The sequence below is a fragment of the Coregonus clupeaformis genome, chromosome 29, assembly GCF_020615455.1.
Source record: "Coregonus clupeaformis isolate EN_2021a chromosome 29, ASM2061545v1, whole genome shotgun sequence".
In the NCBI taxonomy this organism is placed as follows: domain Eukaryota; kingdom Metazoa; phylum Chordata; class Actinopteri; order Salmoniformes; family Salmonidae; genus Coregonus; species Coregonus clupeaformis.
Window position 1 is genome coordinate 60,846,928 of NC_059220.1, and position 27,674 is coordinate 60,874,601.

A 27,674-nucleotide genomic window follows, 5' to 3' on the forward strand; every position below is an offset into this window, starting at 1 on the left:
AACGGGTACTGAGCTAGAGCGGTGTTTGTAAGACAAGGGCGGATCCCGAAAACGGTTCTTTCAACAAAAACGTCCGAATGGTTTGACCTACTAACTATTATGACCCATATATGAAAAACTGAGACTCTCAAGAACACGCACATGTAACCTGTTTTGCTCTGACGCTCACAGGCCACACAAGAGTCGTTAGAAGGCAAGGGGTTCTTCTAGATAGAAGATCATAGGAAATCCCAGGACTATAATACTGTAATAAGCTTACATAGTTTCTGTCACAAACTCCAAACTCCACACAGTTGTCAGTTACTAGTTGGATATTCATTTCCCACTGAGCAGACAATTCCTGTACTTACAGCATTCTTATAAAAACAATTTTTTATCTGAAGCCTTATTTTTTAGTTTACATTTTTCAATAAAACTCATAAATGAAACTGTTTAATAAAATGGTAAAACACTTCAATGTGAGGCTAAATAGGAGGGCAGAGCAAGCAGATGAATGAAAGTAGTGAATTTTTTCACTGGGGGATTTAATGAGACTGATGAGGTTATTAACCTTGCAGAGATGCACCTTTTCATGCTTTCAAATCTATAGTGCAATATTAATGCTACTGCGGAGGCACTAAGTACTATGCAACACTTACCCACTCTCTCACTCTTTTTCTTTCTTTCTCTCTCCCTTTCTCTCTCTCTCTCTCACTCTTTTTCTTTCTTTCTCTCTCCCTTTCTCTCTCTCTCCCTCTTCATCACCTCTCTCTCTCTCACTGCCTCCTCTCCTCTCTCATCTGCTTCTCTCTCTCGGTCAGGATGACTTCCTCTTCAGTGTGTCCATCGTCAGTGGCGTGGTGTGTGTCATTCTGTCCGTGTTCAAGTTCATGCTGGGCAGGGTGCTCACCAGCAGAGCCCTCATCACAGACGGTAGGTACCTAACTCAGTGTAGTTGCACCTAGACTCTGATCTTGGGTCAGTTTAGAATTTTTCCAACTACGATTTTGGGGAGGGGAAGATTATCTTTTATCTGTACCTAGGGGAAACTTCACCCCGGAGCTACCTAACTCCGAGGCAGCCAATCAGAACTCGTCCTCCCACTTCACCGTGGTAACAACGCATACATCTGCCTGACCTAGGCCACTCCCACTCGAGTTCAGGCCAGTCAGAGAAGAAGGGGAAGGTGGGGCACGAGGGTGAAAAACTCCATAGGGAATCATTGAGAAAAATGAAAATGGGAAAAGGTAGGAGGCTATGGCTGTGTCTGAAATGGTGCCCTATTCCCATAGTGCACGAAGATGGAAGGTGATTGGCCTTAAAGACACCATCATGAAATCTGTGGAATATATTGGGAACTACTTAGTGCACTATATAATAATAATAATAATAATAATAATACTAATAATAATAATAATAATAATATAAATAATAATATTGGGGGATATAGGGCAGGGGTCATCAACTAGATTCAGCTGTGGGCCGATTTTTTCTTGAGTGGATGGTCAGGGGGCCGGAACATAATTACAAATAATTTGTAGATGCAAACTGCCCAAAAGAAACCCAAACAGATATAATATTTGACTAAAACTTAATAATTTCAAACCTTGCTTACATCTGTACAGTATATGATCATATATATCTCTCTATTATGCGTGGGAATACTTTGGAACAGATTTCCAAAATTAAAATCACTTGGAGCTGATTTTCTTGTGTTTTTACAGTCTTTTATGTTCAACAATAATAATAACAAATAAAACATATAGGGAATAGTGTGCCATTTTGGATGCATCCCTATGAATGCTTTACTGTGTAGCAGGCAGATTGCATTACTTGTATCTGAGTGGACATGCACTCTCCTTCCATATTTTGGTGCTGGGATTTACAGTGGCTTGCAAAAGTATTCACCCCCCTTGGCATTATTCCTATTTTGTTGCCTTACAACCTGGAATTAAAATGGATTTTTTGGGGGGTTTGTATAATTTGATTTACACAACATGCCTACCACTTTGAAGATGCAAAATATGTTTTATTGTGAAACAAACAAGAAATAAGACAAAAAAAACAGAAAACTTGAGCGTGCATAACTATTCACCCCCCCAAAGTCAATACTTTGTAGAGCCACCTTTTGCAGGATTTACAGCTGCAAGTCTCTTGGGGTATGTCCCTATAAGCTTGGCCCATCTAGCCGCTGGGATTTTTGCCCATTCTTCAAGGAAAAACTGCTCCAGCTCCTTCAAGTTGGATGGGTTCCGCTGGTGTACAGCAATCTTTAAGTCATACCACAGATTCTCAATTGGATTGAGGTCTGGGCATTGACTTGGCCATTCCAAGACATTTAAATGTTTCCCCTTAAATCATCAAGTGTTGCTTTAGTAGTATGCTTAGGGTCATTGTCCTGCTGGAAGGTGAACCTCCGTCCCAGTCTCAAATCTCTGGAAGATTGAAACAGGTTTCCCTCAAGAATTTCCCAGTCCCTGCCGATGAAAAACATCCCCACAGCATGATGCTGCCACCACCATGCTTCACTGTGGGGATGGTGTTCTTGGGGTGATGAGAGGTGTTGGGTTTGCACCAGACATAGCATTTTCCTTAATGGCCAGAAAGCTCAATTTTAGTCTCATCTGACCAGAGTACCTTCTTCCATATGTTTGGGGAGTCTCCCATATGCCTTTTGGCCAACACCAAACGTATTTGGTAATTTTTTTAAGCAATGGCTTTTTTTCTGGCCACTCTTCCGTAAAGCCCAGCTCTGTGGAGTGTACGGCTTAAAGTGGTCCTATGGACAGATACTCCAATCTCCGCTGTGGAGCTCTGCAGCTCCTTCAGGGTTATCTTTGGTCTCTTTGTTGCCTCTCTGATTAATGCCCTCCTTGCCTGGTCCGTGAGTTTTGGTGGGCGGCCCTCTCTTGGCAGGTTTGTTGTGGTGCCATATTCTTTCAATTTGTTTTATAATGGATTTAATGGTGCTCCGTGGGACGTTCAAAGTTTCTGATATTTTTTTATAACCCAACCCTGATCTGTACTTCTCCACAACTTTGTCCCTGACCTGTTTGGAGAGCTCCTTGGTCTTCATGGTGCCGCTTGCTTGGTGGTGCCCCTTGCTTAGTGGTGTTGCAGACTCTGGGGCCTTTCAGAACAGGTGTGTATATACTGAGATCATGTGACAGATCATGTGACACTTAGATTGCACACAGGTGGACTTTATTTAACTAATTATGTAACTTCGGAAGGTAATTGGTTGCACCAGATCTTATTTAGGGGCTTCATAGCAAAGTGGTTGAATACATATGCACGCAGCACTTTTCCGTTATTTATTTTTTATACTTTTTTGAAATAAGTGATTTTTTAAATTTCACTTCACCAATTTGGACAATTTTGTGTATGTCCATTACATGAAATCCAAATAAAAATCCATTTAAATTACAGGTTGTAATGCAACAAAATAGGAAAAACGCCAAGGGGGATGAATACTTTTGCAAGGCACTGTATACAACAGGTGGGTCTAATCCTGAATGCTGATTGGTTAAAACCGCATTCCAGCCGGTGTCTATTCCACAAGTTACCACCGGCTACATTTATGACGTTTAAATGCCTATTTACTCTGTTCCATCTGACTGCGCAATCCACTGTCTCATCAGCCCAGCCTGTAAGGTTCTGTATTTATTTTCTTAGTCAACCTTGTGTTCTTGAACATAGCCCTGTTTCTTTGTGTTCTTGAACGTAGCCCTGTCTTGCATTTTTGTTCATTGATTTCACCTGTGTTAGTTACTCAACTGGTCTCATCAGCTCCTTATTTAGTTCAATTCATTCTGTTTGTGCCTTGTGAGGTATTGTTTGTTTTGACTCTACTAAGCCTTTTCCTAGCTCGTTTGTGAGAACCAGTTATAGTCTTCAGTCCTAGTTTTGATTCACCTGCCTGTTTGCCTACCTGTGTATGACCATTGCCTGCCTGTGACCACAATTCCTGCCTTCTGCGAAGGCGAAATAAACACCTGCCGTGCTCTGCGCGTAAATTTACACCTTTTTCTCCCTGAGTATTCATTACAAAGCCAGGCAATGTATAAACTTGATCTCCACTATAAAAAGCATCTAGACATTATCTCACATTTCTTTTAGACTAACATTTAATTTTAAACAGCAGAGATTTGTATAAACCTTGCTGTCAGTCTCTCCGACATTTGCAACCATGTTTCAATATTCAAATTCGATCTCCAGCTGTCGCATAGTAATGAATGCGTCGGGATGAGACAGACAGGCAGGCAGATTTTCTCAGCTAGTTGAAATCATGAATCAGCATAATTTTTATGGATATATACAAAGAAATATCAATAGAAAACAGGTCAGCTAGTTTGCAGTCTTTCCAGCTTCAGTTTGAAATTATTGTGTTAGCTGTGTTGTTGGCTAGCTCCTCTGAATAACAGTGTCCTGACGAGAGAGCACATTTTCTATGCCAGGCGAAATCGTGCATGTTTAGCTCATTGTTATGGATGTATCCAAATGATTGTCACGAGAAAACAGCTTAAACAAATGCAAATGCAGCTACTTTGTTGTTGTTCTGGCTGCACTGTTTGACATGGCTGTAAGTTAGTCGTAGTTGGCTAGCTATCAAGCAAGGGATAAGAACGTTGCCAGCCAGTATGGCAATAGAACATTTAGAATGAATGACCATAGATACAGAACAAAAAGACTTGACTTGGTCGCATCTCTGGCAACCGAACAGATTAGAACAAACAAACAACCAGCCGGCTTGGGTAACAACCCTAGATTTGTGTCGGAACTATATCTTGTGGAAGGATGAAATAGTATTGATAAATTCATCAAAATAACGTTTGTAATGAAAATATGTAAATCATTATTTTAATATGTTGGTAACCCGTATAAAAGTGATAATGCCTTCGAAGCCGGTGTTTGGAGGATATATTGGCACTGTTTGCCGGCCTTAGACTTAATCTCAGGCCTAACAACACTCGTGCCAATATATCCTCCAAACACCGGCTTCTCTGGCATTATCACTTAATCGTACCCACACGGACAGGATAATCGTATATAGTATGTGCTGAGGGCAGCGGCCTTAACCGCAAGGCCACCCTCAGGTACTGGGCCACATCTATTTACTTGGACACCTGAGAAAGTTGTTCACTACTTATGAGTCTCTATGGACAACTCCCTAGCTCCTTAAAATGTCCCTTCTCGTTTCAATAAGACATTTGTGGCAGACAGGCTGACATCAAACCAGTTTGAAAGATCAGCTTTGGATGGAGACACTCGCTCATTAAAGTGTGTGTGTGTGGGGCTCATTAAAGTGTGTGTGAGAGTGACAGCTAGCAGAATAGATAGGGAGTTAATTACCTACCAGCTTACCTCGTGCTGCATGACATTGAACAAGCCATAAAAGGGGCAATCTGTGATTGCTACATACATTTTTGGACTTTTAAATGAATTCTTTAAGAATATAACTTATAAATGCTTCATAAGCTTAGTTCAACTGTCGTACCCCATCAGAACCCATAATATAATCTAGTTTTACTCCATTGTTTTTAATCAATGTCATTGTAAACATGCACTGTATAGCCTCAGTATAATTTTGATCTCATAGATGGTCAGTCCTTGCATCCATAGCCCATCCCTTAGCTGTTTACCGTAACAGTGGCGGGGTGCCCCTTTGTTGTTGTTTGAACTGCAGATTGCCCCTAGGAATGCAGTGCCATAGATGATATTCTTTATTGAGGTAACTGACGTGCCCAGTCTGGTCAATTCACACGTATGTAAAAGACTGGCAGAGGTCCTCGTCAGTCGGTGTGTTTTTGAGGTGCAGAGAGAGCCAGTTGAGTGGGCTCTTATATGAATCGAATGAAGAGAGAGACATAATAGAAAAGGATTCAAAATCGTTTGTCCGTCTGTCTGATGGACTTTTGGATAAAGACTCTGTGGCAGACTACATGTAATTTCATGAAATATATGTTCATACATGTGTTCATTGTTGTTGTTAATGTTCTAGCTATTACTATATGGTGTGTTGGAATCAAATGAATTTCCCCATGTGGGATAATACAGTTGACTAAACTAAGCTGTCTGTCTACCTGTCCCTCCTCCCTCCCTCCCTCCCTCCCTCCCTCCCTCCTCCCTCCCTCCCTCCCTCCCTCCCTCCCTCCCTCCGATCTACAGGTTTCAACTCCCTGGTGGGCGGGGTCATGGGCTTCTCCATCCTAATCAGTGCCGAGGTGTTCAAGCACGATCCCGAAGTGTGGTACCTGGACGGGTCCATAGGGGTCCTGATAGGCCTCATCATCCTGGCCTACGGAGTCAAGTAAGTGGGTACATGGTGTAGGGCCCTCAAACTCAACTGCGGACCTCAAAGCCAGTTCCACTGCATTTTGTCATTGTTCCCTTCTAATCAGGGACTGATTTTAGACCTGGGACACCAGGTGTGTGCAATTAATTATCAGGTAGAACAGAAAACAAGCAGGCTCCGGACCTCGTAGGGTAAGAGTTGAGTACCCCTGGTGTAGGGGGAAGCTGCATTTAAACGCTGAACACACAGAAATATTGTCATTTAAATTGTAACCATTCAGAAGGCCCTTGGGTAAAACTTCCATTGTACATACCAGTGGTGCGACGTTTTACATTGCCCGGTGCCCCAGTGGGTGGAGATTTCACCACTTTATGACCAATGGAATGGTCTAAAATGTGCAAACTCTGCCCCCAGGGGCACCTGGTGATGCAAAACAAACACGGCCAGTGTTTCGTTTAGATTGGTTTTCAGGTGGGGCCGAAAGCAACATTCATCCACCAAAACTGTCAAAACGCTTGTAAACATTAGTGGAGCCACTTTTGGAGGCATCGTTTTGGTGCTAACTAACTGTAAAAAAAGTTACGTTAGTTAGCTAGCTACAATTATTTACAGTTAGTTAGCAACTGCTCTAAACTATTTTTTTGCCTGTAGTGTCAATAACATGCTTCCAAAAATAGAAAGGTAGTTAACATTTTACAGATTTTGACCTAATCCACTTCCCTTTTTTTCTGACTGTCCAGAGAATAGTAATGTCAAAGTATGTAGAGGAACAATTCTTGCAGCAGTAATGAATGTAGAACCACAGCGCGGCAAAGAAATAGAGCATTCCTTGCACGATCCCATCGATGGTGACCCTCATCTGACTGTGCAGTCGGGGAGAGGAGAAGGTGCTGCCACTCTCTTTCATCCTCTTCATGTGTCTTCCCAGGTAGCGCACCGTACCACAACTCAACCAAACCATCAGACAGAGACATAACATTTTAGCGATTGTTTTCAAAACAAGATATGCGTTCCTTGTGTAATACAGGCCATTTGGAGGACCAGAAGCAGGGCCATTCATTGATGTATAAGTGCTGTTAATCTTTCCTGATAAATCTTGAAAAAAAAAAAAACGATATTTGAAAGTTCAACAGCAAAGTCAAACCAACAGAACTACACCCTGTCGATAAATAGGGCCCAGTAGATGATGATTTTGATGTTCCTCTTCACCCAGGTGAAGAGCGCTCTCTGGGCAAAGACGATCTGGGTGTAGAAGAAACAATTAATCCAAATAGAGTTTGACATGCTGCCGGATACAGTGTACCCCACTATCAGATAAAAGGTAAAGATGAGCTCTAGCTGCAAACTTCCCATTGCAATACCAGAGACCAGGTAGACTGTGGTGAATCACACCATAGATCCCACTGGTATCTTCACAGGCTGTTTCAGTCTCTCTCTGCCTGGCGGTGGACGGAGCATGCAAAAGGACTAAAATAAGTTTGCCAATATGTTGAGAGCAGCGAGAGGAAAGTTGACTATGGCAAAGGCCAAGTAACTCACCTCAGTAAACTGGAACTGCATTTCTGCTCTCGTAGTGAAATCTTCTCTCTCAGCGTCCAGGTGCTCAAATGCTGGACAAGCTACCAGAGCCAGGGATTTCAGGTGTCTCTCAGGCATGACCTATTTGCATTAGAAAACTAAAAGGGAAACTATGGAAATATAGAACATTTTATATGCTTCACACTTCATTATTAAAATGACCTAATATGCTATCACTGGAGGCAGAGAGGGATTCAAATGTCCCCTGACAGCACTACTGTTGAACTACATCAACAATTATGAAAGGATCTAGAAAGATTCTGTTTATGGCGGTATCTATCAGGATGCCATGATATATCAGCTTTCATATCAGTATTGGATGAAAATGGCTTACAAATCATCATCAGTATTGGACCACCTTAAATTAGCTATCCATCTTTTTTTGCTTTTTTATTGGGTGCAATTGTGAACAAAAGCAATATCAGACAACATCCAATTGACAATTATTGGTTTCAGTGGCGGCTCCTGAAAAAAATTCTCAGGGGGGGCAATTTTTCGGATGATTTAGGTGACCTACACACATTTAAAAAAAAGATATGTCCAGCAACAACATGAAGACAGGGGCAGCATATAAGTCAATACTGATATACACATTACTTGCTTCAAAAAGGCCTCATGGTTGAATTGGAAATATGTGCACCTGAGCATAATTCACAACAAGCAAGCAGGAGCTTTTGATAGAGGCTACTGAAAACATTGATGCAAGTTATTGGTAATATTCCATATTCTGCCCTCTTGTATAGATTTGTGAAAATGAACAGTGATAGACATTTTGCCTGAAAACAGAATTTGAAAATAATTTCTAGAAAAGGTAAACACAGCTATCTGTATGGCTTTGTAAAAATGAACAACCATATTCTGGCCAATTGTATAGATTTGTAAATATGATGATGTCTCCTTTCATGCATACATTTTCAAATAAAGCTCTGCTTTGAGAAAGATCGAATGATATTGTTTAATCTTACCTTATGGCCTGCACACACTGCTTGTGAAGCTGTCGAGGGCACGTTTGATGAAGACAGCATCGATGTCCTTCTTCTGTAGCTTCTGGTACAGAATGTCGACGTGGGGCATGATTTTGTGAAAAAGCCCCAGGAAAAAAATAAAATCTTCTTGCTATCTATGTACCTCAGCACAAGCACCAGCTGTGTCTGTGTAGAAACGTCCGTGGTTCGTCAGCTTGGATAGCTACGAAGTTCGCCGACTTCACCTCCTCCACAATATGTTCCCTCATGACCGCTAGCATACACTCCAGTAGCTCGTTTTGAATGGTCTTTGATGTGCCCTTGAAAACTTTAGCATTTTTAAGATGGTCATCAAACACCTCATCTAATTGTGCCACAAAGTTGACAAGTCCAAGAAAAATACCAGGGTTGGTGGAGCCCTCAGTTTCATCTTTGCCTCGCAAAGCTAACTCAAACACTCCGCAAAACTTCACACGCTGGATTAGCCGGCTGAGGATGTGGCGGTTCTTGCTAACCTCATCGTTGGGGCAGTAGTACGTGAATTGATTGACGCTGCTACCCGCTCTTTTCTTAGTTACGTTCATGGTTATGTTACGTATGACGAAAGCGCGTAAGTGCAAGCCCTCCCGGAACCCATAGAGATTGTATTGAAAGCTCTGATATTTGAAAAAAAAAAAAAATTACATGAGAGGCTATGAGAGACTTCTGGGCGATTTTCAACCTGACTGAAATCGCCCCAAAACGGGCGGGGCCATTTGAAGCACGACTTTAGCCTGATTGGACATTTAGTGGCAGATCAGACGTCTAGATTAGAACACTGATAACTACTGTTGCCGTGATATAATTGATTAGAAAAAAAATCCCTTCCTTTTCCCGTTTGGCAGTGCGTCGCCCATATCGCCCTAATGAACACACCGCCCCTGATTGGTTTACTGCAGATCAAGGACTCAATCCTACAAGGCGTGTGGTGAAGTTAGTTGATATCTATGTGCTCGGCATTTGAAGGCCTGAAGACCAGTGTCAGTGATATCAGCAACAATGTGTTCTGTGAGGCAGTTCCATATTCAGACAGCAGACTGTAGGGGGCTTCTGTCCAGGGAATTTGCAGCTCTTCCAGAGAGGGAGTTGACGTGCTTCCACCATTTCCTACTGGTTAAGGTCTTATCAGTAAGCTGATAATTGAGCATGACGTTGCTCTTCCTTCTAGCCTGCTTCTCAGCCTGGTTGTAGGATTGTCTTGCTTGGGCATATTTTAAATGGTTGTTAGCAGTGTTGTTTTACTTAAGCTGGCGGAAGAGGTCTCGCTTCTTCCTCATAGCTCTCCTGCACTTCTTGCCTTATCTCCAGACTTTTAATTGACAATTCCGCTGAGTATGTATGTCAAATCAAATCAAATTTTATTGGCCACATGCGCGAATACAACAGGTGCAGACATTACAGTGATAGCTATATATATATATATATATATATATATATATATATATATATATATATAGAGAGAGAGAGAGTTGAAATTGGAAGTTTACATACATCTTAGCCAAATACATTTAAACTCAGTTTTTCACAATTCGGACATTTAATCGTAGTAAAAATTCCCTGTCTTAGGTCAGTTAGGATCACCACTTTATTTTAAAAATGTGAAATGTCAGAATAATAGTAGAGAGAATGATTTATTTAAGCTTTTATTTCTTTCATCACATTCCCAGTGGGTCAGAAGGTTACATACACTCAATTAGTATTTGGTAGCATTGCCTTTAAATTGTTTAACTTGGGTCAAACGTTTTGGGTAGCCTTCCACAAGCTTCCCACAATAATTTGGGTGAATTTTGGCCCATTCCTCCTGACAGAGCTGGTGTAACTGAGTCAGGTTTGTAGGCCTCCTTGCTCGCACACATTTTTTCAGTTCTGCCCACAAACTTTCTATAGGATTGAAGTCAGGGCTTTGTGATGGCCACTCCAATACCTTGACTTTGTTGTCCTTAAGCCATTTTGCCACAACTTTGGAAATATGCTTGGGGTCATTGTCCATTTGGAAGACCCATTTGCGACCAAGCTTTAACGTCCTGACTGATGTCTTGAGATGTTGCTTCAATATATCCACATAATTTTCCTTCCTCATGATGCCATCTATTTTGTGAAGTGCACCAGTCCCTCCTGCAGAAAAGCACCCCCACAGCATGATGCTGCCATCCCCGTGCTTCACGGTTGGGATGGTGTTCTTCGGCTTGCAAACGACCCCCTTTATTCTCCAAACATAACGATGGTCATTATGGCCAAACAGTTCTATTTTTGTTTCATCAGACCAGAGGACATTTCTCCAAAAAGTACGATCTTTGTCCCCATGTGCAGTTGCAAACCGTAGTCTGTCTTTTTTATGCCGGTTTTGGAGCAGTGGCATCTTCCTTGTTGAGCGGCCTTTCAGGTTATGTCGATATAGGACTCGTTTTACTGTTGATATAGATACTTTTGTACCCGTTTCCTCCAGCATCTTCACAAGGTCCTCTGGGATTGATTTGCACTTTTCGCACCAAAGTACGTTCATCTCTAGGAGACAGAACGCGTCTCCTTCCTGAGCGGTATGACGGCTGCGTGGTCCCATGGTGTTTATACTTGCGTACTATTGTTTGTACAGATGAATGTGGTACCTTCAGGCGTTTGGAAATTGCTCCCAAGGATGAACCCATTTTTTTTCTGAGGTCTTGGCTGATTTCTTTTGATTTTCCCATGATGTCAACGAAAGAGGCACTGAGTTTGAAGGTAGGCCTTGAAATACATCCACAGGTACACCTCCAATTGACTCAAATTATGTCAATTAGCTTATCAGAAGCTTCTAAAGCCATGACATCATTTTCTGGAATTTTCCAAGCTGTTTAAAGGCACAGTCAACTTAGTGTATGTAAACTTCTGACCCACTGGAATTGTGATAGTGAATTATAAGTGAAATAATCTGTCTGGAAACAATTGTTGGAAAAATTACTTGTGTCATGCACAAAGTAGATGTCCTAACCGACTTGCCAAAACTATAGTTTGTTAACAAGAAATTTGTGGAGTGGTTGAAAAACGAGTTTTAATGACTCCAACCTAAGTGTATGTAAACTTCCGACTTCAACTGTATCATTACAGATGATGTTTGTGACCTAAAAACATATCCTTATAATCTTTATCTTTGCAAACTGATAGCTGCTCAACTGAAGAACTTTAAAGATGGAAAAACAGGTACAGGAGAGTACATGCCTGGGGTATGGAAAACGCTGTCAATGTACCATAACCTGTTTGCATCTCAGATACAGACGGAAAACACAGGACCAAGTAAACACAAAAGGAATACATAAATGAACTTAGTGTATGACTCATTTGTACAGGAGAAAGCACCTCATATACTTCATTATGGACAAATTAATCCAGATGAAGGTTTAATTCTGCTTTATGTAACAAGAACTTAAAATGTGATTTCATGAACATCAACAAATCTTGGATTACAAGGTTAGTCAGGCCTATGGTCAGAGATGAGAGATGTGTATGTGTGTCATTCAGTGTGAATGGGCAAGACAAAATATTTAACTGCCTTTGAACGAGGTATGGTAGTAGGTGTAAGGCGCACCAGTTTGTGTCAAGAACTGCAACGCTGCTGGGTTTTTCAGGCTCAACAGTTTCCCGTGTGTCAAGAATGCTCCACCACCCAAAGGACATCCAGCCAACTTGACACAAATGTGGGAAGCATTGGAGTCAACATGGGCCAGCATCCCTGTGGAATGCTTTCGACACCTTGTAGAGTCCATGCCCTGACGAACTGAGGCTGTTCTGAGGGCAAAATGGGGTGAAACTCAATATTAGGAAGGTGTTCCTAATGTTTGGTATACTCAGTGTATTTTTAAATAAGATCATCTTTGAGAAATAACAACCACCAAAATAAAAACCAGACAGTTAGGGAGACTCTAAAATTACCAAAAATGTCATGGCATGGGGCGCCCATTGATTTTGTTATAATGTTTGAGTCACTCAGATAGCATAATAACACGGCATAAGCCATTGCAAAACGTGTAGAATTGCATGAAATTAGCTTTACAACTGAATTTTTTTATCTCAGTCCAATGACAAAATGTGTAGAATTGAAGGAAACAAACTTTAAAACAGCAAAATTGTGTCTCTGGTCAAGAGGAGGGCCTAAAAAAAAATTGGTCACAGACTGCGCCATTGGTCCCACTACCACAACCCCCCCTCATGCTAACTTTTCCACTGCTGCTGAAGAAAATCCTAGGGGAAACACTGCACTATACTGGCAGTGCAGCCTGTCACTAGGCTTGGCAGTGTTCTGTCCCAGGGAGCATTCCAATCACAGAACTTCAGCTTGCCTCACATGAGCTCACCTGTTAAGTAGAGTGTGATGAAATAGACTCGGGGGAGACTCAGGGGAACAACTTCCAGGAAAATAAATCAAAACGTGACACTCCAGGGTGCATCAACAAATGCATCAACAAACGCAGATGCAGTGGTTATACAAATGTACTTAAATAATCCGACATGATAAATTCATTTACTCAACACATTCTGTTTTAGATTCATTTCAGAATTTCAGAAGAAACTACGTTTTTCACTAATTGAATATTGGCAATGAAATGCAGTTGCAGCTCTCACTGTGTGTGTGCCTGTGTATGTTAGTAATTTCATTCGTATGAATGTCTCTTTCCTATCACAGGCTGCTGGTTGATATGGTCCCTCGAGTACGACAGACGAGGAACTACGAGCGATTTGAGTGACAGAAGAACACGGAAGGGCAGCGAGGGCACAGAGGGGGATGGGTTCTAGGCTACTACATACAGTATATGTACGTCCAGTGTCGGTTCTAGGATATGTATATCTACGCCCAGTCCCTATCCAGCTCAGCTCCATTCTTCCTGCTAGATCTCTCCAGTCACCATGACAAACCTATTGATTGAATTAGACCTCAAGGTGCCCGCCGAGTGGCATTTTAGTTAGACCCAAGTGGTCCATTCTGCAGCGTTCCCCCTGTCTGTCTCAGACTCCAAACCTGACCGTCCATAGAAGTCATTACGAAGTCAAAGAGAAGATGGAGGAATTTTCCTTCAATGTTTCTCCTCCTCCTCTGTCGAAGCAGGGGGAGGTAGAAGGACAGACAGAAGGACGTGGGCTGCTGAGTCGTCAGAAAATTATGTCACTGATGCTACAAAGGCACTGCACCTTTTCCACTGATTACAGTCTGGTGTTCATACAGTGGGGAAAAAAAGTATTTAGTTAGCCACCAATTGTGCAAGTTCTCCCACTTCAAAAGATGAGAGAGGCCTGTAATTTTCATCATTGGTACACGTCAACTATGACAGACAAATTGATTTTAAAAAATCCAGAAAATTACATTGTAGGAATTTTAATGAATTTATTTGCAAATTATGGTGGAAAATAACTATTTGGTCACCTACAAACAAGCAAGATTTCTGGCTCTCACAGACCTGTAACTTCTTCTTTAAGAGGCTACCTGTATTAATGGCACCTGTTTGAACTTGTTATCAGTATAAAAGACACCTGTCCACAACCTCAAACAGTCACACTCCAAACTCCACTATGGCCAAGACCAAAGAGCTGTCAAAGGACACCAGAAACAAAATTGTAGAGCTGCACCAGGCTGGGAAGACTGAATCTGCAATAGGTAAGCAGCTTGGTTTGAAGAAATCAACTGTGGGAGCAATTATTAGGAAATGGAAGACATACAAGACCACTGATAATCTCCCTCGATCTGGGGCTCCATGCAAGATCTCACCCCGTGGGGTCAAAATGATCACAAGAACGGTGAGCAAAAATCCCAGAACCACACGGGGGGACCTAGTGAATGACCTGCAGAGAGCTGGGACCAAAGTAACAAAGCCTACCATCAGTAACACACTACGCCGCCAGGGACTCAAATCCTGCAGTGCCAGACGTGTCCCCCTGCTTAAGCCAGTACATGTCCAGGCCCGTCTGAAGTTTGCTAGAGTGCATTTTGGATGATCCAGAAGAGGATTGGGAGAATGTCATATGGTCAGATGAAACCAAAATATAACTTTTTTGTAAAAGCTCAACTCGTCGTGTTTGGAGGACAAAGAATGCTGAGTTGCAACACCATACCTACTGTGAAGCATTGGGGTGGAAACATCATGCTTTGGGGCTGTTTTTCTGCAAAGGGACCAGGACGACTGATCCGTGTAAAGGAAAGAATGAATGGGGCCATGTATCATGAGATTTTGAGTGAAAACCTCCTTCCATCAGCAAGGGCATTGAAGATGAAACGTGGCTGGGTCTTTCAGCATGACAATGATCCCAAACACACCGCCCGGGCAACAAAGGAGTGGCTTCGTAAGAAGCATTTCAAGGTCCTGGAGTGGCCTAGCCAGTCTCCAGATCTCAACCCCATAGAAAATCTTTGGAGGGAGTTGAAAGTCCGTGTTGCCCAGCGACAGCCCCAAAACATCTCTGCTCTAGAGGAGATCTGCATGGAGGAAGGGCCAAAATACCAGCAACAGTGTGTGAAAACCTTGTGAAGACTTACAGAAAAAGTTTGACCTGTGTCATTGCCAACAAAGGGTATATAACAAAGTATTGAGAAACTTTTGTTATTGACCAAATACTTATTTTCCACCATAATTTGCAAATAAATTCATTAAAAATCCTACAATGTGATTTTCTGGATTTTCTTTCCTCGTTTTGTCTGTCATAGTTGACGTGTACCTATGATGAAAATTACAGGCCTCTCTCCTCTTTTTAAGTGGGAGAACTTGCACAATTGGTGGCTGACTAAATACTTTTTCCCCCACTGTATCTCTAGCTCCCCTTGGACAAGATGGCCGATTCAGATATGCATTGTAGGATCTCTCTCCTTATGGGATTTCAATGGTTTCTAATAGGCCTTTTCTTTTGTTCAGTAACACTGTGTGTCCAAAATGGCACCCTATTCCCTTTATATGCACTACTTTTGACCAGGACCCATAAAAAAGTGCACTATGTAGGAAATAGGGTGGTATTTGGCACACAGCCTATTTCTGTTTATGACACCACTGCTCAAAGTAGATGTGTTGCGTTTATGTAGGCATGATGTAGTAGCAGGTAAAGTATATTTTAGGGTGGTAGTTACTACTATTAGTAGCTATAGGACATGTTTGCTATCCCAAAAAAATCTGCAGGGAAAAGTGATTTCTGAGATGCCCATTGTATTATCAATTGTAGACACAAGAGTATAGTATGGAGGAAAATAGTGTAGCACAGATGCACAGTACAGTGTGTGCAATAACAACATGACAGAAGACTCGTCTCTATTGGGGTGTCCCAAATGCCACCCTGTTCCCTACATAGTCACTATGGGCCCTGGTCAAAAATAGTGCACTATAGAGAATAGGGTGCTATTTGGGACAAAACCTGTATCGTTTGATTAGTGAATATGAACGCACAAATGTCCCTGTCGCCAGCTCATGTTTGCTGTATTGCTTAAGAGGGTCACATTAAGGGGTGTTGAATAAAAGCCTGTGGCAGACCATCAACAAACAACATGACTGGAGCCAAAGACTCTAGCCAGAGATGATTACGCTGGAATTAAAACAAGTCATTTTCTGTGCACTGCAGCCAAATCTGTTGGCTAGAACACAACAGGTCATCCCTTTTAGGCCATTCCCTCTTCTTTATCTAATTCCTTAACCAAATCTGAGGGGGAAATACGGTCATCCTGGCAAGTAAATATACCATATATAATTATGTTGTTTTAAGCTTTCACAATCTGCCACGCTGGATGTAGGACACTACATGACCAAAAGTACATCTCATTCCAAAATCATGGGCATTAATATGGAGTTGGTCCCCCCTTTGCTGCTATAACAGCCACCACTCTAATGGGAAGCCTTTCCACTAGATGTTGGAACATTGCTGCGTGGACTTGTTTTCATTCAGCCACAAGATAATTACTGAGGTTAGGCACTGATGTTGGGCGATTAGGCCTGGCTCGCAGTCGGCATTCCAATTCATCCCGAAGGTGGTCGATGGGGTTGAGGTCAGGGCTCTGTGCAGGCCAGTCAAGTTCTTCCACACGATCTCGACAAACCATTTCTGTATGGACCTCACTTTGTGCACGGGGCATTGTCATGCTGAAACAGGAAAGGGCCTTCCCCAAACTGTTGCCACAAAGTTGGAAGCACAGAATCGTCTAGAATATCATTGTATGCTGTAGCGTTAAGATTTCCCTTCACTGGAACTAAGGGGCCTAGGCCGAACCATGAAAAACAGCCCCAGACCATTATTCCTCCTCCACCAAACTTTCAGTTGGCACTATGCATTGGGGCAGGTAGCATTCTCCTGGCATCCGCCGAATCCAGATTAGTCCGTCGGACTGCCAGACTGCTCCAGAGTCCAATGGCGCCACTCCAGCCAACGCTTGGCATTGTGCATGGTGATCTTAGGCTTGTGTGCAGCTGCTCGGCTATGGAAACCCATTTCATGAAGCTCCTGACGAACAGTTCTTGTGCTGATGTTGCTTCCAGAGGCAGTTTGGAACTCGGTAGTGAGTGTTGCAACCGAGGACAGCACTCAGCGGTCCCGTTCTGTGAGCTTGTGTGGCCTAATTTTAAGGGGTGTCCACATACTTTTGTATATATAGTGTATGTGGTTTGCAAAATGAAAATAATCCACATAAATCATTGTTAAATGAATTACATGAATACGGTAATACAATGTTGACCCATTGCACAAGGAGTGTGCTTAAGGGCTCTATTCAAGCCGTATCGCGGAAATTCAGCGTTACAGCATGATTGAAGGTAATGTTCCCGGGTTAGTGGAGACTGCATTCACGGTAAACACGGCAGATGTCGGCTCAATAGGAAATTACCTTTACATTTCTGTAAATCTTCAGGATACATATTGAATAGAGCCCTAAATTAAGATGATTGAAATCAAGCTATTAAGATGTGTATACTTATGCCGTCTTTCATAATACTGTACCAATGAAAGTTGTCCATAAGTCATTAGTTATTATAGTGCATTATAACACAAATACATTTTTGTACATATAGAAAGGGAATGTTGTTTACAGGTGGGACGGGTCATTGCGCTCACTGCAAATGGCTTTTTAGACCAGGATTCAATCCAAGGCTCATTATAGAGCAGTGCGCTGGACAGCCGACAATGCACTTTTTAAAGTTAATTTACACTTGAGCTGACATTCACAGCATTTGCCATGAATGTGATCTCCGCTAATGCCGGGGAAATTGCTTTTCAAAGGTGCATTGTCGCATGTCAACTGTGCTGCTTTATAATGCGCTTTGGATTGAATCCCGGCCTTACTCTAATTCTGACCAGCACCTTTTGTACATAGCAATGAATTATTGTACATAATGTAATATAAGTTGATATGTTTACATTGGTATTGCCAATTTAAACAGAAACTTGTTAGATAAAGGGTTGCGGTGTTGTTCTGTATTAAGAGTGCTTAAGATAAAAGTCTATATTTGTCTTCTCAAAGGAAAGTGTCATTAGATGCACTGGAAGTTCAGGATCTAGGATCTGTTTGAATTTACTACGATAATGTGATTGAGCATGAGTTGCACCACTGTAACCTTTGTTTTTTGTGACTGTTTTCAGTCGAAAAGTATGGATATTAATGCTACCCCAAAACTTTATGCCTGTTGTCAAGCACAACACTAAGGCTGCATTAAACCCCTACAACTCATCCAGAATGCCGCAGCCCGTCTGGTGTTCAACCTTCCCAAGTTCTCTCACGTCACCCCCCTCCTCCGCACACTCCACTGGCTTCCAGTTGAAGCTCGCATCCGTTACAAGACCATGGTGCTTGCCTATGGAGCAGTGAGGGGAACGGCACCTCCGTACCTTCAGGCTCTGATCAGTCCCTACACCCAGGCGAGGGCATTGCGTTCATCCACCTCTGGCCTGCTGGCTCCCCTTCCTCTGCGGAAGCATAGTTCCCGCTCAGCCCAGTCAAAGCTGTTCGCTGCTCTGGCACCCCAATGGTGGAACAAGCTCCCTCACGACGCCAGGACAGCGGAGTCACTCACCACCTTCCGGAGACATTTGAAACCCCACCTCTTTAAGGAACACCTGGGATAGGATAAAGTAATCCTTCTACCCCCCCCCCACCAAAAAAAGTATAATTGTAAAGTGGTTATCCCACTGGCTATAGGGTGAATGCACCAATTTGTAGTCGCTCTGGATAAGAGCGTCTGCTAAATGACGTAAATGTGCCCTTGAGCAAGGCACTTAACCCTAATTGCTCCTGTAAGTCGCTCTGGATAAGAGCGTCTGCTAAATGACTAAAATGTAAAAAAATGTAAATGCTGCGTTCCAGGCTGACTACATTGCAGAAGCATGCCAGATCTCACAACGCCTAACCCTAATATCAGTTTACCATATCATATGATAAAACAATCTTGATACCCGACTCTGCAGCCAATGATGTGGCACACAACCATTGGTTCATGCAATGCATGTCTGCAATGTAGTCGGCATGGAACGTGACCTAAATCACAGGCTCCTTGGAGCACCATGGCTCTTAGCCCAAAGGCCAGCAGGTGGCGATATTGAGTCATTTCATCTTACCTTCCAAAGGCATTGTATGCAGCCTGCAATTCACTCAGTATCGCTCGTGGACCGTTTCATACCTAAAACATTCTCCATTCAGGCTGCAAAGGCGTCAGTTTCCTCCTTTACTATATTTAATGGTGAGAAGGCAAAAAAAAAGGGGGAAATATGCTAACTTTTTTTTATAAAACACAATTTTCCACCACCATGCTAGAGTGGCTAATGCCTAGGAATGGTAGTCCCGGATGTTGCGTATCGTGTTCAGCCAATCAGGTTGCAGCAGTCTGTTGTTTACCCCTGGCTGAATGCAGGGCGCAACATCAGGAAGTAGCATTAGCCACTCTAGCATGATGGTGGAAAATGGTATTTCATAAAGAAAGTATGCATATTTTACCCACCTTCTCACCATTAAATATAGTTGAGGAAATCGACACCTTTGCAGCCTGAATAGAGAATGTTTTAGGTACGAACCAGTCCACGGGGGATACGAGCACTGGCATAACGCAGTTTCTCTGGACCACAGCAAGGTTCGTTTTTTTCTTTTTCAAGGCCTGACCCACAGGGCACAGACATCAATTCAACGTTTATTCCACATTGGTTCTACTTAATTTCAATGAAATTATGTGGAAACAAAGTTGATTCAATCAGTGTGTGCCCAGTGGGGAGGCACTTTTCCAGTCACATTCCTGAAGCCCAAGAAACAAACACTTAGTTTCCTAGTACATATGGAAATTAAAAAGTTTTATGAATGACTTTTAGGAGGGTTACTGTCAAAATGATGTATTACATTTTAAAAAATAGACCGATGTCAGGCACATGGTCCCTCAGAGCTTGTGGGCCCCCTGCCTTGTGGGGGTGTGTGGTAGGCCAGTGGATACCGGCTGCATACAATGTGTTTGGACGGTAAGATGAAATGACTCAATATCGCCATCTGCCAGGCCTTTGGGCTACATGGCTCGCTGGTCTCGGACACCAATCAAAGATAGTGAGGTATCAAAGGAGGCATGTCCTTTATTAGCAGATGGAAATGTCATCCTTTCCAAGCCACAATTGCACTGCACAGAAACAAAGCCTTAACCATTGACCTGGGGCACATTCTGTAAGTAAACTGCTCCAGAACTTTGCAGATAGAAATGTAATGAATAGAGCTGACATGATGTGTAACTTTACAAGACAGAAGATCATATCTGCTCTACAAAATGCATTTCTATGATAATTACATATTAATATAGTATAACATTGCACACATCTGGACAGACCCCAGAATTCTGGAAACTGTAGAATATGAACTTTGAAATTTTACTTGCAGGGAATTGCTCTTGTAAACAGTTGGAAATGCTGTTGTTTGTGATTGTCTACTTAATGTCTAGCATAGTTGGTAATGCATTCACAGAAATTATTCAGTGTTTATGGTTCATGTGAGGTCTATGCTTGCTGCTGTATGTACTCTATATTTGTTACACTTTAAACTCACTGTAACAGTCAATGTGTTAGGGGTGTTTCTACACATCTGAGAGAACTTCACTTTTTGGGAGAGCAGGGTTGTGTTCAGAAGGCACCAAATGTAAGAACACGGACAGAAACCGGGAGTGACTACCTGAACTTGGCCAATAAGAAACGCAACTTTTTATTTTCAATTGGAAAACATATTCAAATGTTTTCCTTTGCATTACTTAATAAACGCGACCCAGGTTTTTTTTTAAGGTACTGCAAAATAGTTCATTTGAGCTCCTACTTTGAACAGTAATCACACAAAACTCAGGGCTGGATTCAATCCGTATTGCCGAAGTTCAGCCACATAGCGCGCTTGAAATGTAAAGGTAATTTCCCATTGGGCCGACATACTGTACGCAGCAGCGTTTACCGTGAATGCAGTCTCCGCTAACGTGGGAACATTGCCTTTAAATGTCAATCAGGCTACAACGTGGAACTTCAGCGCTACGGATTGAATCTAACCCCCAAAATATTTGGTTTGCAATGTATCTACAATGTGGTTCAGTGGTCTCAAAGTTTTTGAGATGGCAGCAGTTAAGATTTGCATAGGCTTGTACACAATCAACTGTTAGGAAAACATTTCAGCAGAAAGGCGGACTACTCGTGTTTGCTAACACAGACACGCACAGCTGAGCGTCAGGACAATGTTGGCCACTCGGTCATGAAGTGTGTAGTTTTATGTGCGAATGTAAATATTGCAACTGTAATGCCTGTAGTGTAAACAATGTACATTTCTATAGAACACACAAGACTGAGACCCATTTGTCACAGAAAAAGTTTTATTGAAAAAATAAAGTTATATCCTGCTTATTCGTCAGAAACTGTGAAAACAAAATGTTTCTTTTTTTTGTACGGTCATAATTTAGTCCCAGAACAATCGTTGCTTTAGCTTTTCCATGATAGCTTAAAACAAGGTTGAGATTGAAAAGAAAGGTAATTATGGATATATATGAATGCAAATGCTGATTTGACAACTGAGACATTTGATGTTGGGTTAAAGAGACTTCAGGAAACCTTTTCATGCCCATAATACATCTTCCTTTCAGCTATCATTTTGAGTTCCATTAACGGTTTTAGGACAAACCAATTTAAAATAGACAATTACAGAGGCTATTTCTATTGGTGCTCAAGATCCCTAATTTATAAATAACAACCAATGAAAGGAAAGAAGCAAACAGTTGACAACATACTCTAAATAAGCCTGACTCTAATAGGAATAGAACAAGGCCACTGCCACACAGAATCAGATGCTTTTATACGCTGTATTTTACCCCACTAAAAGCCTTCGGTAAACATGTCCACAACCGCATTAAGACACATTTGCTTTAACCATCACCACTAAGTCCAACGCATACGTTACTGTTTACCTACACAGTACATTTTACAAGAAACATTATCCTTCTAGCAAACTATGTGAACTCAACTAACAATTTTCTCTGGCAGTAGGTCCGGTAGATCTATTGGGCAGGTACGATAAGCGGAGTCTAGTAATAACCATTAAAAGGCACATCATGTACTTTTTAAAATGGTAGCTTGGCTGCAGATCGTATACACAAACTTAATAAAAAATGATCTGGACAGTACGGAGAAAAAAGCAAGTCGTAAAAAGTAAGTGACCAATTAAAAGACAACGTATCTATATTTACAAATGTGCAAATGGTTTGCATTAAGATCTGAAAATAAAAACATCACAAGGTTCTTGCTGGTATTTACAATAAAAAAAAGGGTGTGCTGCTTTTGTACCAATGTTATCATCACCCCGAAAGCACAGTGATGAGAGGAGAGAGACGTGTATGTCACTACTGTCCGGTCTAACACATTTCATCAGTGTCTAAGTGGACGGTCTCAAGGTGTGTCTGAAATGACACCCTATTCCCTGTATAGTGTACTACTTTTGACCAGTTTCTATGTTTCTACATGGCCTTTTGCAGCCATGTTTCCAAAGCATTTGGATATTATCTTTGCAATTTCTCATTCTCTCTCATCACTGTTGCTGGGGGGTGGTCAGATTGGACAAACAACTCCCGTCTCATCCATCCACTTGAATGTACGCGTTATATTATATTTTGATAAATAAAATTACCCTCTGTAAAAAGAAAACTCCTTTTCTATAAATAAAAAGAAACAATTCAGCAAACACAGAGATAAAGATCTGTATACAAAATAAATAAAAAAAGAATTTAAAACCCATATGAAGAATATACAGTATTAGTAATATATTTTGTTAAACTTCAGTAAATATTTTAAAGTAGTGCATTATTTCCATTCACAACAAGGACTACTAATTCAAACTTTTATTGACGCTTTTAGAAAAAACGAATTGGCAGGCAAATTAGGACCCTAAACGATTTCCAAATGAAGGAAACAAGTCAACTGAAGTCGCAGGTGTGTGTGTTGCTCTGTCAAGAGCTATAACTTACAGTATATCCATAGAAATGACGTGTGTATGTGATCTTTCGGTCTAATGTATACATAAAGATGTAAATATCTAGAGTACAAATATTCATGATCAATATATTTATTTAGAATTTAGAATATTTTTCTGTTAAATCTATTGTGGCCAAGGCAATGGGCCTGTGTGATACCGGTGATTGAGATGACTGATTTTCGATCTGCCTGGGTCTAGGTGTGCCCTTCCCCACTGCAGCTCTGATGGTGTTCTACTGTCTACAGCACAATACCACACTATATCATCTATGTCACACAGACTCCCGTCCAAGTACAGTGAGGGAAAAAGTATTTGATCCCCTGCTGATTTTGTACGTTTGCCCACTGACAAAAGAAATGATCAGTCTATAATTTTAATGGTAGGTTTATTTGAACAGTGAGAGACAGAATAACATCAACAAAATCCAGAAAAACGCATGTCAAAAATGTTATAAATTGATTTGCATTTTAATGAGGGAAATAAGTATTTGACCCCCTCTCAATCAGAAAGATTTCTGGCTCCCAGGTGTCATTTATACAGGTAACGAGCTGAGATTAGGAGCACACTCTTAAAGGGAATGCTCCTAATCTCAGTTTGTTACCTGTAAAAAAAAGACACCTGTCCACAGAAGCAATCAATCAATCAGATTCCAAACTCTCCACCATGGCCAAGACCAAAGAGCTCTCTAAGGATGTCAGGGACAATATTGTAGACCTACACAAGGCTGGAATGGGCTACAAGACCATTGCCAAGCAGCTTGGTGAGAAGGTGACAACAGTTGGTGCGATTATTCGCAAATGGAAGAAACACAAAAGAACTGTCAATCTCCCTCGGCCTGGGGCTCCATGCAAGATCTCACCTCGTGGAGTTGCAATGATCATGAGAACGGTGAGGAATCAGCCCAGAACTACACGGGAGGATCTTGTCAATGATCTCAAGGCAGCTGGGACCATAGTCACCAAGAAAACAATTGGTAACACACTACGCCGTGAAGGACTGAAATCCTGCAGCGCCCGCAAGGTCCCCCTGCTCAAGAAAGCACATATACAAGCCCGTCAAGTTTGCCAATGAACATCTGAATGATTCAGAGGAGAACTGGGTGAAAGTGTTGTGGTCAGATGAGACTAAAATCGAGCTCTTTGGCATCAACTCAACTCGCCGTGTTTGGAGGAGGAGGAATGCTGCCTATGACCCCAAAACACCATCCCCACCGTCAAACATGGAGGTGGAAACATTATGCTTTGGGGGTGTTTTTCTGCTAAGGGGACAGGACAACTTCACAGCATCAAAGGGACAATGGACAGGGCCATGTACCGTCAAATCTTGGGTGAGAACCTCCTTCCCTCAGCCAGGGCATTGAAAATGGGTCGTGGATGGGTATTCCAGCATGACAATGACCCAAAACACACGGCCAAGGCAACAAAGGAGTGGCTCAAGAAGAAACACATTAAGGTCCTGGAGTGGCCTAGCCAGTCTCCAGACCTTAATCCCATAGAAAATCTGTGGAGGGAGCTGAAGGTTCGAGTTGCCAAACGTCAGGTTCGAAACCTTAATGACTTGGAGAAGATCTGCAAAGAGGAGTGGGACAAAATCCCTCCTGAGATGTGTGCAAACCTGGTGGCCAACTACAAGAAACGTCTGACCTCTGTGATTGCCAACAAGGGTTTTGCCACCAATACTAAGTCATGTTTTGCAGAGGGGTTATTTCCCTCTTTAAAATGCAAATCAATTTATAACATTTTTGACATGCGTTTTTCTGGATTTTTTTGTTGTTATTCTGTCTCTCACTGTTCAAATAAACCTAACTTTAAAATTATAGACTGATCATGTCTTTGTCAGTGGGCAAACGTATAAAATCAGCAGGGGATCAAATAAATTTTTCCCTCACTGTAGCTATTGCATGTGACTGATCTGACCTCCTGATGATCAATTCTTGAAACATTTGATTGAAATGTATTAATGACAAATTATTATTTTCATTGGCTACTGGCAATGTTTTGGCACACACCCCAGCACATCCCAGCTGGTCAGTCAGGTGGGTGTGGTTGTGAATGTGTGCGAGCTGAAAACTCAGCCTTTAGTCTGTACATTGGGAACATGAGGAGGGGTCAATCTACCATGCAGGGCTACAGAGGAGCCATGGTGGACTGTGTGTGTTTCTGTGTGTATGTGAGCTGTAGTTGGGAATGACCACGAGGGACAATGCCTCAGGATTAAAAGTGATTTGCGATTTGGAACATTTAAAAGCGACATTATATCTACATCTGACCGCTCCCCTGTCCAGACGCGTCTACGAGGAGCGGTACAGTTACAGTGTAAAACTGGCTCTGCTTCTTCTTCTTCACACTAGCATTCCTTTAGGTGAAGTTTCCTAGGTACAGATCTAGGATCAGCTTCCACTCCCCCAATCATGACCTTAACCATAAATAAGGGAAATGCTAAACTGGCCATAGATCAGGGTCTATGGGCAACTTCACAATACTTTAGGTTATGTTCCCAAATGGAACATACCATTCAGAATACATGCCCTGTGCATTGCTTCATCCTAAGTAGTATGCTAGTGTGGACATTGGAACAGAGCCTTATTGCCTGGGCCGGCCCCTTATGGGTCTCCAGTGCAAACCTACATAGCTAAAATAGTTCAAAGATAAAAGGGGACAGGGGGCAGAAAGGAAAGCATGCTGAGTGTGACGACACACACGATGCGACTACAAGCTTGGAGAGATACAGTGGGTGGATTCACTGGACCACAGACTGCAGTACCACCCACTGCCACACAGCCAAGGGGCAGTAGGGAGCTCTGTTGCCATGCGCTCCGCCTCAAATATACAGCGACTCCCATTGATTCAAGTAATTCAGGCCGATGCGCAATGTCTCTTTTTTCTTTACCCTCCTTTCCTCCTGCCCGTGTCTTACTGACAACTGTTCCATTGACATTCCCGTTTCCCAGAGTATGTATGTAGCTCACTGGCCTCTCTCTGTCCACCGTTTTAATTTCCACAGTTTACTGCCGATTCTGTCCGTCTGACAAGCTGATCAAAATGCCTTAAAGGTCAAAGTTCAGGCAATTAAAAACGGATGTAAATAATACAGATGTCTCCTGGTTGTCTGGTTCCCAGGCTGCTCTTCCTCCCTCCAGAGGCCTGGCTGTGGGAGGAGTTAGGCTGCAGGACTGCAGGTGTGGAGCAAGGGGGAGGAGTCAAGCCGTCTGAGTGGTTAGAACTAGAGAAACCCCATCCCCCATTCCCTGCAGCGCTCTGGTAGGGTACGGTTTCCAATCTAATCCAATTCGATCCTCTCCACACCCAAACAGACAGGGGCTATAGGCAGCCTTTGCACAGCGCCACCTGGCCCTTCATGTAGTCCCGGCAGGGGCAGACGCGTTTGAGGGAGGGGTGGGCGCCGGCGCAGCTGAACAGCAGCAGGTCCGACTGGAAGACGCAGTGATGACGCGCGTCGCTGTACGCCGGCACCACCGTGTCGCCCGACGACTCCACCGTCTGGCAGTCCATGCCGAACCTGAGACAGAAAATTGTAAATATTCAATTCTACTTTATTGTCCACACAGGGAAATTCATTATGCTGCTGGGAGTACACAAGACACAATATACAGTATACACATAACAAAGAAACACAAGTAAAAATGTATCTGTACATCTGGGATATCATATAGACAGACAGAAAGAGACAGATGGACAGACGCTGTCAGACAGACAAGCAGGTAGAAAGACAGGTAGACACAGTCAGGGCAGACAGACGGACAGATTGAGCATCACTGTGTCTGCTATGATGCACTACAGCTCAAAGAGAAAATTCCTTTAAATAATCCCCATTACATTGAGTCCTGACGTCTCAATAACCACTCACTGCTGACACTGACGAGTGAGTTTAATTTGAGATTGCTTATATTGACATTTGACAATTGCAATAAATTCTGTTTCCTTCTGAGATCTGTCTATCATTTTGTCTCTGAATCTTTATTAAGGGAATAACTTGTGTGCGACCTCTAGTGGTTTAAGAGCAAAACATATTCAGCACAGCATCAGACAGGTATTGAACGTATATTTATGCTATACCGCCATCTGTTGGGTAGAAAGCAAAATGCATGTGTGCGTGTGTCTCGGATGTGCATTTGTGTGTGTGCGAGTGCACGCGTTTGCATGCAGGTTTAGGTGTACTTTATGTGCACACACTAACCGGGCCAGGTCCTTGTCCTTGTTGAGGTGCTGGAAGAAGGAGGGCTCGCAGATGAGCTGCTCCTCCTGACACACCTGCTTACAGGAGCTCCCCGGCTCAGCCAGCTTCACCTGCAGAGCACTGAGGGGAGGCCACATCACCTGGCCATGGCAGAAATCCTAGGGAGGAAAGGAGA

At 42.4% G+C, this 27,674-nt stretch overlaps 1 protein-coding gene across 1 annotated transcript in view; it reads left to right on the forward strand.

The window, feature by feature from the left end:
- Positions 1 to 14,081, forward strand: part of LOC121554694 (transmembrane protein 163-like) — a 46,091-nt gene extending 32,010 nt beyond the window's left edge. The window contains exons 6-8 of the mRNA XM_041868386.2: positions 801 to 912; positions 6,148 to 6,289; positions 13,514 to 14,081. Of these exons, the coding sequence (XP_041724320.1) occupies positions 801 to 912; positions 6,148 to 6,289; positions 13,514 to 13,574 (315 nt within the window). The 3' untranslated portion in view covers positions 13,575 to 14,081. The remainder of the gene's footprint in view (positions 1 to 800; positions 913 to 6,147; positions 6,290 to 13,513) is intronic.
- Positions 14,082 to 27,674: the final 13,593 nt, after the last annotated feature.